This window comes from Humulus lupulus, chromosome 5 (assembly GCF_963169125.1).
Source record: "Humulus lupulus chromosome 5, drHumLupu1.1, whole genome shotgun sequence".
In the NCBI taxonomy this organism is placed as follows: domain Eukaryota; kingdom Viridiplantae; phylum Streptophyta; class Magnoliopsida; order Rosales; family Cannabaceae; genus Humulus; species Humulus lupulus.
This window is the reverse complement of record NC_084797.1, coordinates 8,711,563-8,727,916: the sequence shown is the minus strand read 5'-3', so window position 1 is coordinate 8,727,916 and position 16,354 is coordinate 8,711,563. Positions and strand designations below refer to the sequence as shown.

At 34.5% G+C, this 16,354-nt stretch overlaps 1 protein-coding gene across 1 annotated transcript; it reads right to left on the bottom strand.

Annotated features, from left to right (window-relative positions):
- Positions 1-1,327: 1,327 nt before the first annotated feature.
- LOC133778804 (uncharacterized) lies at positions 1,328-4,355 on the bottom strand. Its single transcript, XM_062218826.1, has 5 exons — positions 3,473-4,355; positions 3,347-3,371; positions 2,843-3,188; positions 1,788-2,689; positions 1,328-1,409 (listed from the first exon to the last, which is right to left on the bottom strand). Exons 1-5 carry the CDS (start codon positions 4,353-4,355, stop codon positions 1,328-1,330), a joined length of 2,238 nt encoding a protein of 745 aa, XP_062074810.1.
- Positions 4,356-16,354: the final 11,999 nt, after the last annotated feature.

Genomic DNA, 16,354 nt, shown 5'->3' with positions numbered 1-16,354 from the left:
GTGATTTTGAGTGGAGGGTTTAAAATATCTAATACATATTAAAAGTAAATTTAAAACAATTGGCTCTTGTCTTGGTGAAATGATTAATATTAAAATTGGGCAAATAGTTTATTACTTTCTTGATATTTACAATTGAAAGTGGGCAGCTGTCTACCTTAAAAAAGATTATGTAATTCTTTTTTTTTAAATGTAAAGTAATAAGTTTAAAATAATTTTTATTATTAAAAATATTAAACTAATTAAAATATAAGTGATATATTAATGATTTTGGAAGTGTGTTAGAATAATAAATTTTAAAAAAAAAATATTTGATAAGAATATTTAAGTTAATTTACTAAATTAATTAATTAATAAGAATAGGAAGAGAAAGAAGTTGTCAATAGTATATGTCTGTATATATTGATTATTATTATTATTTTATAGTTGAGCACCGATCCAATGTGCAAACATTTCAAAATAATATTCTCCATTAGCTCAACTATAAAAATAAATAAAAATAGGGTTTATATTTTTTTGCACCCTGTGTTTTAAAAAATTTATTTTTGGATCCTATATTTTGTAAAATAGTTCAAATAGACCTTTAAATCAATTTTGATGAAGAAAAAATTGAATATAACAACACAGTTTTTAAGTATTTTGATTTTATTTTTATTTTGAATTGTTAGTTTGGTGAATTATTTATGATTTCAGTTGAGAAAACTTTGATCAAAATCGGGTTTAGGGTTCTATTTGAATAATTTTACAAAACATAGGGTCCAAAAAATAATTTGTCAAAATACAAGGTCCAAACAAATAATAAAACAAAATACAAATCCAAAAAAATATAAGCCTATAAAAATAAAATAGTATTAATAATAAATTCCATTGGCCAAAAAAGTCGAGGAAAAATGGAAAGTCAATCCTTTTGGAAATTACTAATTTACTTTGATATTCTAAGAAATTCTTGCACGTTACTTATTACCAGTGGCCGAAATTGAAGGTCAAAATCGTAATTTCGTGTTGTTAAGTTGAAAACGAACTATCTCAGTAGTAGTAGGACTGACTTCATTACAAACAAACACAAATACAAACAAACAATCGCCCTCAAGGAGAGGACATCAGCAACACTACAAGGAGCACACTTTCCTCACAAAGATCCTCTCATTTTCTTTCATTTTCTTTTGAGTAAAGCTACTAACTCTATAAACTATATCTCTTTTTATCATATCTACAATTACATTCACTCTATGAGAGTAACTATTAAAAAAACAAGTATTCCTATTTTGCCAAATGTAATAAATTGTTGTTGAAAAAACTGCTGCTACAATCTCTGCCTTAACACCATTGCTCATATCTTCAATCCAACGGGTCCAATCTCTGAACCGTAAAGACCAATTGCAGCCAATCCAAGCTTGGATCTAGTGCACAACCTGCTGAGAGAAATCACAATTAAAAAATAAATGATCATGATTCTCTTCAGTCTTTCCACAAACCGGGAAAAGGTAGCAGTCTAGATGCATAAGCACCTTTTGCAAGTGATCCCGGGTTAACAAATTATCATTCACAGCTTGCCAAATTATAAAACAATGCTTTGGCACACTCATCCTATTCCACACAAAGTGTTGGTAGTTGACTTTATCTTGGTGGATAAAACTCTTATAAAGCATACCAATAACCTACCAACTTGAATCTGACTTAAGTTGGTATTGCCAAAAACATTGGCCTTTTAAGTAGACATTATTTATCCACTTCACCCACAAAGTCTCATGTTGGTGACTAATGACCCAAACATATTTAGCAAGCATTGCCTTGTTCCACTTAGCTCCTTCACCAAAACCCAAACCCCCAAAAGCTTTTGGCAAGAAAACTTTGGACCGGAGGTAAGATGGAAGTTACTTCTGGTACCGTTGTTACCCCACATGAACCACATGCATAATCTGTCAACCTCTTTGACAATACTTTGAGGGAGCAAGAATATATTCATCCAGTAGTTCCGCAAACCCAACAGGACAGAAGGTATGAGTTGGGACCTCCCTGCATAAGAGAGATGCCTACTTGCCCAAGTGTGAAGCCTTAGCTTAATCTTTCTGAGAATCACTCCACAATCTGCCGCTTTCCATTTTTTTGGCCTCATAGGAACCCCAAGGTATTTAAAAGGAAATGTTCCCTCTTCAAACTGCAATACCTGAAGCAAATTGACCTTGTTAGCATTCAAAACACCTCCAAAGTACACTTGCGATTTGCTTAGGTTAGCCTTCAACCCTGTACTGCTGCAGAAGTCATCGAATATCTTTTTAACACACTGACCAGAGCCTCTGTTAGCTTTATAGAAAATAATTAGACCATCTGCAAAGCAGAGGTTGATGATCTTGAGGCTTTTACACAAAGGATGAAACCTAAAATCATGTTGCTGAGCCCCTAGCTGAAGCAATTGAGTGAGGTATTCCATAATCAGTACAAACAATAATGGGGAGATAGGGTCTCCTTGGCGAAGACCCTTAACACCCTGAAAACCCCCTTGCAATCTTCCATTCATCATGAGAACATAAGAAGTGCTACGAAGACACACCATGACCCAATGAATGAACCTGGTAGGAAATCTCAGACAGACCAGCAGCCTCTCCAGAAAGCACCAATTAACTGTATCATAGGCTTTGCTTAAGTCTATCTTCAAAGCACACCTCGGGGAAGTATTCTTCCTATTGTAATTCTTGATCAAATCATGAAATATGAGAATATTATGAGCTAGAGACCTCCCTTTTACAAAAGCACCTTGATTCTAACTGACCAGGTTAGGAAGAACTTCCGAGAGCCTACTACAAATCAATTTTGAAATACACTTATATAAAGTGTTGCAGCACACAATAGGTCTGTAGTCAACTGCACTGCTAGGCATATAAATTTTTGGCACCAGAGCTAGCACTGTTTCATTAAGCTCTGCAGGAATCTTCCCAGTGTTAAAGAACTCAAGAATTGCCTCTGAGATTTCATCACCTATGTCCTGCCACATTGCCTTGTAAAACTTAGAGCCATAGCCATCAGGGCCTGGAATTTTTGTGCCCGGAATGCTAAACAAAGCCTTTTTAACATCAGCTTTACTAAACTTCCTAATAAGTCTCAACTGCATCTCAATATCAAGACAAGGACCAAAATCAATGCATTGAGAATTAATAGGACTCGTTGCTGAACTGGTGCTTCCCATAAATCCCCTGAAATGATCCAAGAAATGTTGAACAACTTCAGTGTAATCATCAATTACAACCCCCCGCTCATTCTAAAATGAAACAATTCGATTCTCCTCTCTCCTTTTTTTAATGCAAGCATGAAAGTACGAGTTGTTGTCATCACCCTTCTACTGCCAAGTTACTTTGCTACGTTGAATAAAAAAGCTTCTATACATAGCAGAGTGATGTTGATACCTGAATGCAGCAAGCTTTTCAGCCTCCTGAACTGAGTTATCTGTTGGGGCTAGTAAGGGCCAGTTGATACTCACCTTTAGCTTGATGATATCCCTGCTCTACATCTCCAATTTCATCCCTGTTGAAGGCTCTCAAAGCATGCTTGAGCCGGAGCAGCTTCTTAATCATACCCTGCAATCCCCTCACTGCCATAGGTTTGTTCCAGTTACCCTTAACAACATCCTTGAACCCTCTGTGAGCAATCCAAAGATTAAAAAATCTTAATGGTTTTGTGCCCAAATTTCCATGTTTGTGACTTTTAATTAGGCAATAACAGTGATCCGAGGTAACATCCCATTGGAATTCAGCAATAGTGTTAGGCAATTCATCCACCCAATCTTCATTAGTAAAAGCATGATCAATCTTTGAGTATACCCTATCCCCTTCATCCTGCTTATTAGACCAGGTATATTTAGAGCCAATGCTCTTGAGAGCAGCCATCTGAATTTGAGCTAGCCAGGCAGCAGAGTCAAGAAGCTCAGCATCACTTATTGTCTTCCCACCAGCTTTGTCATCAAAGTTAAAAACAGCATTGAAGTCTCCTACAATCAGCCAAGGCTTTACAGGTAAAGGTGTATAAGAAAGACCCTTCCACATCTCCAATATCTCATCAATGGTGTTTAGGCCATACACAAAAGTGACCAAGAAAACCATATGCATACCTGTTAATTTAACCAAATAGTGAACAATCTGCTGGTGTTCCATCAGGACTTGAACTTTGATAAAAGACTTCTGCCAAATAACTAAAATTCTTCCTTCTGTGACATTACTGCAGTAATAATCCCAGCCAAGGAACAATTTAGCCATCATATCATCAACTTTATCCTTCTTCAATTTATTCTCTAATAAGGCACCAATCCCAACTTTGTTCATCTTCAAGAGACTCAAGATATCACACTGCTTATCCCTCTTATTCATACCCTTGACATTCCAACTAATTATATTGGAGCAGTCCATCAACCTCTGAATGAGTTGATTTCCCTTTTTTCTTTCCTTTCCCCTGTTCTTGAAGAACATTGAAAGCATTCTGTATTTTAGCTGAATCAGTCACCACTAACTTCCCTATGATCTTTGAGTTCCCAACTCTCTTAGGAATCTCCCAATTTTCTTTGTTATCTTGCTCAGGAGTTAAGAGATTTTTCTGTTTATTTCCCCATTCCTTAGCTACCCTTTGAATCTCTACCCCTGCCTCTTCTTGTTTCTCACCAGATTCCTTAGTAGCATTAGGTTCCCCAGCTGAATCTCCTGAAATTTCAGCAGTTGCCTTAATCTCAGTTTCAACATTAGTTTCAGCAGTCTTCTTTTCAATCACACTCTTCTTTGCCCAAAACTTTGGACCATTTTTCTTGCATTCTTCCATGTTATGCCAAAGCCCTTGCAATTGTTACATTTGATGGGGAGCCATTCATACTCATCAAACTGTTCTTGCACTTGGCCTTTCTCATTCACAAAGTAAATAATAAACGAGGGATCATCTGTTATCTCCATTTCAACCAAAACTCTAGCAAATCTAATCATGGATCTTTCCTTAGTGAACTTGTCCACCATAATTGGTTTCCCTATGGTGCTAACTAAGGTACTAAGGCATTTTTGGCCCCAATATTGAAGCCCTAGATTAGGCAATCTGATCCAAAGAGGCACAGAACGAACTAACCTCACTGTGTCTAAATCTTGAGTCCAGGGTCGCACTATAACTGGTTTCTTGTCAAACTGCACAATTCCAGTTTCCAGCACTAAATCTCAAGTAGCCTCATCATTGAATTTGACAATGGTGTGTCCCATGTTCATTCGCACAACTCGTTCAATGCCAAGGTGTCCCCAGATAGGTTTAACAAAGCCTTCGAAAACTGAAAATTGGGGATTAGCTCCCATCACCATACATATCACCACAGAGTTCCAATTTTGAGCTTGCTCTGCAACCTCTACCATATCAATTTGAGCAACTCGCTTTCCATTTTTCATCATCGGTTCCTCATAATGAAGCTTGGCCACCACACTAATCTGATGTTTTTCTTTGAGTTTTGCCCAATGAGATTGAGCTGAAGATTGAAAGTCTTCCTTCTCAGCTTCCTTAGCCCAATTCATCTTCGACAATTCTTCCTCTGAGCTCTTCAGACCACCATGGACTGAGCTCTCATGCATCTTCGATAATGGGTTATTCATCAGTTCCTTTTCTCCAATCATTTGCATTAGCAAGTCTAACTCTGGAAACGCAATCCGCTCTTGTTCCTTATTTGGAGATTCATTCACAATCGTGATTTCCTGGTTTGAAGGGGGCTCCTAGATTCGAGCTCGAGATGCAGGCTTTCGAGCAACCTTCTTCTTCTTCATCGCAGGAGAGAAGAGAGGTTCTACGCACGCCTCTTATTATTATAATCTAGTATTATTGTTTCTTGTTAACTAATAAACTGACATCAAAGAAAATTAATTCACACAATAAATTTACAAAAAAAAAAAAAAAACTGTAAATTATACAATCAAAATCAAAGATGTGGAAACGAGGCCTTCAAAAAATGAACGAATGGCTTAGAATATTCTACGCTTCAAGATCTTCACGACCAACCAAGCTTCAGGCGGAGGAGGGAGGGTTCGAAATGGCGGCGGCGTGGAGGAGCTGCTGGGCGCAAGAGAGCTGATCGACAAGGGAGACGATCCGCGCATGGTAAGTACGTGCCTGATCGACGGCCTCGGCTTCGAGCTCACCAAGCTGAGAGCAAAGCCTTTCCTCGGCGCCCTCGGCGATGCGGAGCCTCTTCCAAGCTTTGAGAAGCTCCGTCTGTAACGACCCTAAGGTAGAGTACGTCCGCCACATACTCGTAATTCTAGGGTTTACGAGTATGTTAGGCACTTGACCAAATGAATTAAATAAAAAGATACTAACAAATACAACAAAATTTAAAACTTTTATATAAACTTATTAATAGAAATTATTACACGTATGAATACTATAAACTTAATGTATCCATATGAAAAACTCTAAACCACTATTGCATTGCTAATGAGTCCGTGCTCCACAAGTTGCTCAACATCTAAAGCCACACCTGGAAAAATGTTGGAAAATAACATAATGAGCTAACGCTCAGCAAGAAAATCTCATGCATACACATACACATGAATGTCGTGAGTTTGTAGTGCACATATACTAGTATGCTGACTTATATACTTATGCATTTCATTTATTGCTCATGCACTTTCCAACTTTACTTTTATGCTCTTTCTTTTAGTTTCACATTTTTATGGGCCCAATATCACTTGTGCACACTGTTTGATTCGGCAAATGCCTGCAGGGCTTATAACACATATCATATAGAATCCCATGGGTTCTCCTCCAGCTAGCCATCATCTCAGCTAGGCTCATCATAACACTCATTTCATCGTTGCCATAGCTGCCATACTTATTACACATATGGAGGAGAAAGACGGAAACATGGCAAACATATCTGAATGGTCAACTCTGACCTAGCCCACACTAGTGGGCAGCCAATATAAGTCTTATAGACCTCCGTCTTCATCATTGCACTTACTTAATTGCTTCATCGAAACAGTGGCACCCTTTTTAACATCTTCTTATCACTTTGCTTAAGCCTTGTGTCATTAAAATGTTCACTTCACATAAGACATTTCAAGGCATTTCACAATTTTCCTCATATTTATATGCATGGTCTTATATCACATAACTGTACATGCCATGCATACATGCTGATGCTGAAATGTCAATGTTCATGTTCATGATTCATGTTTGATGGTATTCAATCAAGGCATTGTATCACATCTCATATAACTCAAAACATCTTTAGTCATAATACATGAAGCTTTGGGTTGGTGGCGTTGTTATACCTTAACGTAGAGCTATGGCTCAGGTCTAAGGTTTCCAGCCTAAAAACTTAAACGTTTCATATATCATAACATATAACAAATCATGAACATAAAGTAATCCACATATCCATCAACATAAGAACACATACTTGCACATAATTCATATCATTCTTAACCAAGTAAGACATCTTTCACATATCACGGAATTCATCAATTACATATCACACAACACCCTTATGGTGTTCATATAACCATTCTTCACATACTTATCATATGCATCATCATCATACCATACTTAACTCATTAGATGTACACATTCAATGTAGTCATGTATCTTACACTTAAGCACGAAAGGTGAGATTTACTTACCTTAGGTCCTTAGCTTATTTTAAAATTGCTCAGCAAGAATCAATCAATCAAATCCATACAAATCCTATTCAAGGCACATCATTTATTAAATTCTATCAAAATCGTAAATATACACTATCGATATTGTATATTAACAATACCATAAACTATATGAATGATAATAATAATTATTATCAACGTAATACAAATAACTCTTCATATAAAACCATGCTTTAAACCTTGCTCATAAGATAATGTACTCTTATGATAATAATAATAATAATAATAATAATAATAATAATAATAATAATAATAATAATAATCACAACAACAATAATAATTATCGTCTATAAATAAATTTATTTCAATATTAATAATAAAATACTTCAATAGCAATACGTACATGAATGTATATATTCAAATAGTCATTTTATAAAAGAAATTATATATTTAACATAAAATTGTAATAATCGATATTGTGATAATAATATAATTATAAATATTTATATTATTACTAATTAGTCATAACATCAATCCAATGATATAATAAATATACTTTTTCCAAAATTTACTGGTCTTACAAATATCAATAACTGTAAGAAACTAATATTTGATATTATTTTAAATATTCAAATATTAACAAAATATTAATATATAAGAATAATTGTTAAATAATAGGTTTACTATAAATCACACTTTTCATATATATATATATATATATATGAAACTATATTCTTGATTTACTTAACAAAATAATAACAATAATAATTAAAATTACTTAATCATAAAAATTTCCATATTAATATAAAATCAATTAAATATGTATTTTTATACTTTATTTAATATCTAATATTTTCTAGGAAATTGGACAGCACAACGGCTATAAAGTGGAAAATCCCAAAATCAAAACCTGTATAAAAATACATATAATCCCAGACAGCCAGTAAATTACAGAAAATATTCCATATATCAATAATATATAATTATATACTATAAATACACATAATAACAATTACTCTAATCAATAACAATTAAATCACAATATAGGTCAAAGAAATTATACCACAATGATCGGGTTCCACAACAAGTCAAACGGTGATTTTCTGAAACTCAAAACGTACTTCGGAACCTCGAACACTAAGTTTCGACCGTCGGTCTACGGTGGATCACGATGGCTCGTGATGGGCCCACCACCCAACTATGGTAGATGTAGGAACAAGTTATTGGGTTTTGAAGCCCACAACACGAGGAGCACGATGGTGGTGACGGATCGACAAACGGATGCCCGAGGTGGCCGAATCGCAACTTTGAAGTCGCGGGGTGGCCGAACTTAAATCGAGTGGTTGAGGCGTTTAATCGGCGAGTGAGCTCTAGATTCCCGCGTGGGATGATAGTTCGGAGGCCTTTGAATCCAACGGTCCGGCGCGTGGCTAAAAGTGGTGGCTGGAAAGTACTCCTGCGTCGTCGGCAACAGTAGCACGTAGAGAGAGAGAAAGAGAGAGAGAGAGAGAGTTTCAGAGGAGAGAGAGAGAGGGGCTCGGGTAAAAAGAAAGGCTGAAGCCTTTTATTTATTTATTTATTTATTTTTTTAAAATTACACTTGGACCCAAAATACTAAAATTCTTTTCAAATAAGCCCTTTAGCAAAACTTTCTTAATTTTATAAAAATCCCCAATTAAAATTATATGACATTTGGGTCCAATACTTGACTACTCAAGTTTCTCTCTCTTTAATCTCATTAAAACATAAAATGATATTTTAAACACTATTTTTCCATTACTATTTCTTAAATTTGTAAACTTGTACATTTTATGTATTAAAACTCTGATTTATAATAAAAAAAATGTATAATAAAAATGTTGGATATTACATCGTCGTCATCTCCTCCTCTCTCTCCTGGCTCCACCTCAGCTCTTGCTCCAGCTCCTCGTTCCTCTTCTTATGCGTTTGGTCTTCGAACGACTTTTGATTGGTCACTGCCATTATTATCTTCTTCTTCTTCTTCCTCGAATTTTCAACTGAAATCTCTGGCTATTGTTGAGTTCTGGTAACTCTCTCAACACGCTTTTTATAGATGAGCAGATTTTTATTTGCTTCTGTATAAAAAAAAAATTAAATTGCCATGGTGCTGCTGTATGGTAATACTTAAAAAAAATAGTTTTTTTATTTAATTAATTAAAATTTTGACAAGCATAATTAAAATAATTAATTATTTATTTATTATTTTTAAAATTTTTAATTAAAATTCATTATATTTTAAAAATAATTTTTTTAAAAATTTTTTAAAACTGCTTTTCACTTTTTATTTCTTTTATTTTTTTAAACAAACAATAAAAATAAAAGTTATCAAACAAATTTATTATTTTTTATTTTTAAAAACAAAAAACAAAAATAGTTACGAAAAATATTTTAATTTTTTAAAAATAAAAATAATATTTCAATTTGTGTTTAAAAAATTCAAAAACAAAAATTTTACCAAACACAACCTATATTAATTTTCTTCTTACTTTCTATTTAGGATAAAATGATAAATGAATTGTGAATTTGTGATTTGTTCTTTGCTAACTTCAATAGACTATGAATGAAGCTAAAGCTATTATTGTATATATATAAAAAAAAAACTTTTGATTAAGGAAATAAAAATTTGGGACAATTTTTGGGTAGGAATATTATTTTTGAACTTGCCCATTGAGGTATTTTTATTTTGACACGTAAAAAAATTATTATATGATTTAAGAAATTCTAAATAATTTATAATAATGAAATTAGAGTTCAAATGATGAGTTGTACGCGTGTTTGATTGTTTTTATATGCTTGTAAAATAGACTATTCGCAACACGATCCAACACTCTCAATTATTTATAATTTTTTTAAAAATTGATGGGATGTATGTTGTAACTATCATACTATCTAAAAATTTAAATTAATTTGACAAATTATGTGTTTTCATTTTAATTGGTTTAATATGATAAAAGTTTAGGGTTAAATGAAATAAAAGGACGAAGTGGATTGAATTATTGTTGAATTTCTATAGTGGGAAATAGTATTACGAGAAGAATAAAATAGAGGAATATTCTCTATACTCTTATGTCTCTTCTATATAAAAAGTGTGTAGATATTGTAAAGTTTTGGTTTTAACGGTTTTTTATTTTTTTTTGGTTAATTTTAACGGAATATTCTTATTGTAAACATGACTTAAACTTAAATAAAATTAAATAAATTAATATTAGAAACTAAAAATAGTTGATACATGCATATTACTGTTTACACTATGACTTTTTCTATAATTAATTTATTCTTAAATATTGTTGTATTATATATATATCATATAACTATATAAATATATATTTATGTCGACGTTGTGTTTAAATGTTATATATGTAGAAATTATTGATATAAATATTTATATATATTATAGAACTATAATTCACTTTATTATATATATATATAATAGTGAACCAGTTTTTATTAAAATTATAGACAATATTTACAACTTTAAAATTAAACAAACTTGCATTGTAAATTGCTTTTACATAGTATATATTAAAAAAGAGTAATTTATTATCTTATATGTCTGCTAAAGGTCAAATAAACAAGGCAAAAATAATTATAATAATACACGAGTGTATGATGATGTATTGTATATAAATAAGTAGAGTAGTGTAATTAACCACTAACCACATTATAATTTAAAAAATAAAATAAAAAGTGTTTGGCAACATAGTTTTTTATAGTCAATTTGAAAACACATCTGATACAGAAAATAGTTTATATAGTGTCCCCAATAAATATTAAAAATATTACTATTTTTTCTACCACAGATTCAAAACATTATAGTGTGCTATTTAGTTTATGATTTTTATTTTAAGTACGTAAATTGAATATTACAATTTTAATAATGATTTTGATTCTAATGAGATAAGTTTTTTTTTATTATTTTCAAAATTGTTTATGTTTATATTTATTTGTATTTTGAGCTAATAATTATGATGGAATATTAAATGAGATTGAGTAAGATAATTGTTATTTGTATATGAATTATTTAAATTATTATGTATGGAGGTTGTTTAGGATGGATATTAGGTAGTGTAGTATGATGATGTTGATAAGTTGGATGATTGGTGGGACAAGGAAGAGTTATGTTTTCAATTTTTATGTGTGTAGGAAAAGAGGAGACAAGGTAGTAAGTTAGTAGTAAAAGACTTGATTTGGCTACTCAAGCTTGGTTACAATTTGGAGGCTTGATGGGGTATTTATAGTTGCTTACCCCTACATTTAATTTTATCTAGATTATTCTAGTTCTGTATGTTTTACAACTTTTCTAGACTTTTCTAATTGATTTACATTCTTCTTGATTGGTTACTTCTAGTTTTCTAAATATTCTAGGCTTTTCTAGATTTCTAAAATTTTCACTAGAATATTCTAAGATACAAATATTCTAGAAATGTGTAGCACATTTTAACACTCCTCCTTGGTACACATTTCGGTAACTCCGATCATGTCTCGCAGTAGCTCGAACTTGCCTCTTGGTAGTGCCTTTGTGAATATGTCTGCTACCTGCTCTTCAGTCTTGCAGTGCTTGAGCTCGATTTCTTTATTTGCTTCTGCTTCCCTGATGAAATGGTACTTGATGCTTATATGCTTAGTTCTACTGTGAAATACTGGATTTTTCGCCATTGCTATAGCTGATTTGCTATCGCAATATATCTTTGTAGCTTCCTTCTGTGATTCTCCCATGTCTTCTAGTATTTTTTTAAGCCATATAGCTTGGCTTGTAGTCATTGCTGTTGCAATGTACTCTGCTTCAGCTGATGATTGTGCAACTGTTGCTTGTTTCTTTGAGGCCCATGAAAATATTCCAGATCCAAGTGTGAAGGCATATCCTGACGTACTTTTCATGTCGTCCATGGATCCTGCCCAGTCACTATCTGTGTAGCCAATCAGTTTTGACTCATTCATGACTTCGTACCAGATTCCGTAAAGTTTTGTTCCTTGAAAGTATCGAAGGATTCTCTTGGCTGCTCCGTAGTGAACTTGACTTGGATCATGCATGAATCTCGATAGAAGACTAACTGCGTACATTATGTCTGGTCTTGTAGCAGTTAGATAGAGTAGGCTGCTGATTAGACTTCGAAATTTTGATTCATCTGCTTTTGGTGAGCCATCTTCCTTCTTGAGAGCTTTGTTGTTGTCTAATGGAGTTGATATAGTCTTGCATCCCTCCATTTTGAATTTCTTCAATAGTGTCTCCGTATACTTCTTTTGTGAGATGAAGATCCCATCTTCTTTTTGAGTTATTTCGATCCCAAGAAAGTAGTGCATGAATCCCAGGTCGGTCATCTCAAAATCTTTCATCATGTCTTCTTTAAACTTCTTTATCATCTTCTCATTATTGCTTGTGTAGATGAGATCATCAACATATAAGGAGACAATAAGTGTTTCATTCGTACCTTGAGTTTTGATATAGAGTGTTGGCTCACTTTTGCTCTTCCTGAATCCTTGTTCAGTAAAGTAGTGGCCGATTCTACTGTACCAGGCTCGCGGAGCTTGCTTTAAGCCATACAAGGCCTTTTTCAACTTGAGAACTTTATCTTCCTGTCCTTGCACCACGAATCCTTGAGTTTGTTCCACGTATATTTCTTCTTCGAGAAAGCCATTAAGAAATGCCGACTTAACATCGAGTTGAAAAATCTTCCATTTCTTCTGTGCGGCTAGAGCTATCAATGCCCTTATTGTGTCGAGGCGGGCAACTGGAGCAAATGTTTCGTTGTAGTCGACTCCGTATTGTTGTGAGTATCCTTTCGCAACTAATCTTGCTTTGTGCTTTTGGATAGAGCCATCTGCGTTTAGCTTTGTTTTGTAGACCCACTTGACTCCTATAGTATCTTTGTCTCGTGGACGATCTACAAGCTCCCAAGTCTCATTCTTTTCAATCATCTTTATCTCTTCATTCATGGCTTGTCTCCATACTTCTTGCTGTTGAGCTGCTTCAAAACTTTCTGGCTCCATAAGCACTAGGTTGCATGTCTCATAGATCTCAGCAAGCGGTCTTGTTCGCCTTACTGGTGAGTCTGGCGGGGATTCTATGACTTGTGTCGGTTCCTCTGTGGTTGGCTGAGTTGGAACTTCATTTTGATCTGTTTCTTGTCTTGGCGGTAGAGGAATATTGACTGTCTTTCTTTCAACTTCTTGTGTCTCCCAGTTGTATGCAGCATCTTCGTCAAATTTTACGTCTCGGCTGATTATTAGTTTATTTGATTCCAAGCTATAGACTCGATAACCTTTTGATTGAGTACTATAGCCTAAGAAGATTCCTTTTTCAGTCTTCTCATCAAGCTTGCCTCTTTTCTCTTTTGGAATGTGAGAGTAGCATATGCAGCCGAAGACTTTGAGATGCTTTGCTGATGGCTTACGTCCGCTCCAAGCTTCGATCGGCGTCTTATTCTGCACGGCTTTGGTTGGACATCTGTTGAGCAAGTAGACTGCAGTGCTTACTGCCTCTGCCCAAAATCGTTTTGGGAGACCTTTCTCTAGTAGCATGGCTCTTGCTGCCTCTATAACAGTCCTGTTTTTCCTTTCAGATACGCCGTTTTGTTCTGGTGCGTATCCAACAGTGAGTTGGTGCTCCATCCCTTCATCTTCACAGAACTTGTTGAATTCATTAGAAGTGTATTCTTTGCCTCTATCACTTCTAATTGTCTTGATGTAGTGACCGCTTTGTTTTTCGACACGGGATTTGAATTTTTTGAAAATATCGAAGACTTGCAACTTTTGTTGCATAAAATAAACCCATGTCATTCTAGTAAAGTCATCAATGAAGAGAATGAAATACCTGTTTTGGTCATTTGATGGAGTGCGCATTGCCCCGCAGACGTCAGTATGGACCAGCTCCAGTGGTTTTTTGGCTCTCCAAGTTTTGCCGGATGGGAAAGGTTGTCGATGTTGTTTCCCGAGCATGCATCCTTCGCAGACTGTGTTGATCTCCTTAATTACTGGGAGGTCTCGCATCATATTCTTCTGCTTGAGGATCTTTAGCCCATGGAAGTTAAAGTGACCGAACCTTCTATGCCATAACCACGACTCATCTGTTTGTGCTTGCATTGCCACACTGCTTGCATATCTCCATTGTATAGGAAAGCATCTGTTTTCTTTCATTTTTACCTTTGCAATTTGAAAGGATTTATCTTGCTTATCATAGATTGTGCAAGAATTTCCTTCAAAATGCAAAGAGTACCCTTTTTCAATCATTTGGCCTACACTAAGTAGGTTTTGATCGATGTTGGGTACCAAGAGTACATCATTGATGTATCTCTTGCCTTTTTTAGTGTCAGTGGCAATGGTGCCTTTGCCGACTGCTTCCATGAAGTCACCATTATCGATTTTGACTTTAGTCTTGGATTTATCAAGACTACAAAAGATGCTTTCATTTTTCGTCATGTGGTTACTACAACCACTATCAAGATACCAAGTATCTTTTCCTTCTTCTGTTGCAGCTTGGCAGACATAGAAGAGATTACTTTCATCATTTTTCTCTTCGGAAAAATTAGCTTGATGGGATTTCTTTAAACGACAAGTTTTTTCAGTGTGGCCAAATTTTTTACAATTTTGGCACTGTGGTTTTCCTTTAAACCAGCAGTCTTTCTCCAAGTGACTTTTTCTTTTACAAATGCCACATGGAGGATACTTGTCGTTATTTTCTTTTTGTTTTTCTTGTGTCTTTTTCCCATCAACTTTTGGTTTTTGAGACCGCGGATTGATTTTAGACTGAAAGGCATTTTCAACTTCACTTTCCTTATGCCTTTCTCGTCTACTTTCATAAGCTTCAAGAGAGCCCATTAGTTCAGTTGGTGATAGAGTTTCTAAATCTTTAGTTTCCTCTATCACAGAAACTATTGAATCATATTTTTCTGTACAAGAAATTAGTATCTTTTGTACTATATTCTTGTCAGAAATTATTTCTCCGTAGGCTCCCATTTGATTTACTATTTCTTTAATTCTAGAATAGTAATCTTTTGCAGTCTCATTATCTTTCATTTTAAGATTTTCAAAATTTCTTATAAGCTTTTGTAGTCTAACAGTGTGTACCTTAATTGTTCCTTGGAACTCCTCCTGCAGCGTGTCCCATGCTTCTTTTGCCGTTGCTACGCCCATAATCCGTGGAAAAAGATTGTCTGCCATAGCTTGCTGCAAGCAGTATAATGCATGAGAATCCTTTTGTTGACTCTTCTCCATTACCTTCTTTTGATCTTCCGAAAGAGATGTAATGTCTTCCGGAATAGTGACTCCCTCTTCAATAATTTTCCATAGATTTTGTGATCGAAAATAGGTCCTCATTTTGATGGACCAAAAATCATAGTTTTCTCCATGGAAAATTGGAAGAGGTAGAGAAGAGCGGTTGGACTCCAAACTCATGTTGATGAGCGGAAAAGATTACGCCCAGTGATATGATCGAACGGAGCTCTGATACCACTGATGGAATGTTAAATGAGATTGAGTAAGATAATTGTTATTTGTATATGAATTATTTAAATTATTATGTATGGAGGTTGTTTAGGATGGATATTAGGTAGTGTAGTATGATGATGTTGATAAGTTGGATGATTGGTGGGACAAGGAAGAGTTATGTTTTCAATTTTTATGTGTGTAGGAAAAGAGGAGACAAGGTAGTAAGTTAGTAGTAAAAGACTTGATTTGGCTACTCAAGCTTGGTTACAATTTGGAGGCTTGATGGGGTATTTATAGTTGCTTACCCC

Coding starts and splice junctions, on each gene's coding strand:
- LOC133778804 (XM_062218826.1), bottom strand. CDS start 4,355: ATGAATAAGAGGGATAAGCAGTGTGATATCTTGAGTCTCTTGAAGATG. Junction 3,372..3,472: donor GGGATATCATCAAGCTAAAG/GTGAGTATCAAC, acceptor TGCTATGTATAG/AAGCTTTTTTATTCAACGTA. Junction 2,690..2,842: donor CAGTTGACTACAGACCTATT/GTGTGCTGCAAC, acceptor GATTTGATCAAG/AATTACAATAGGAAGAATAC.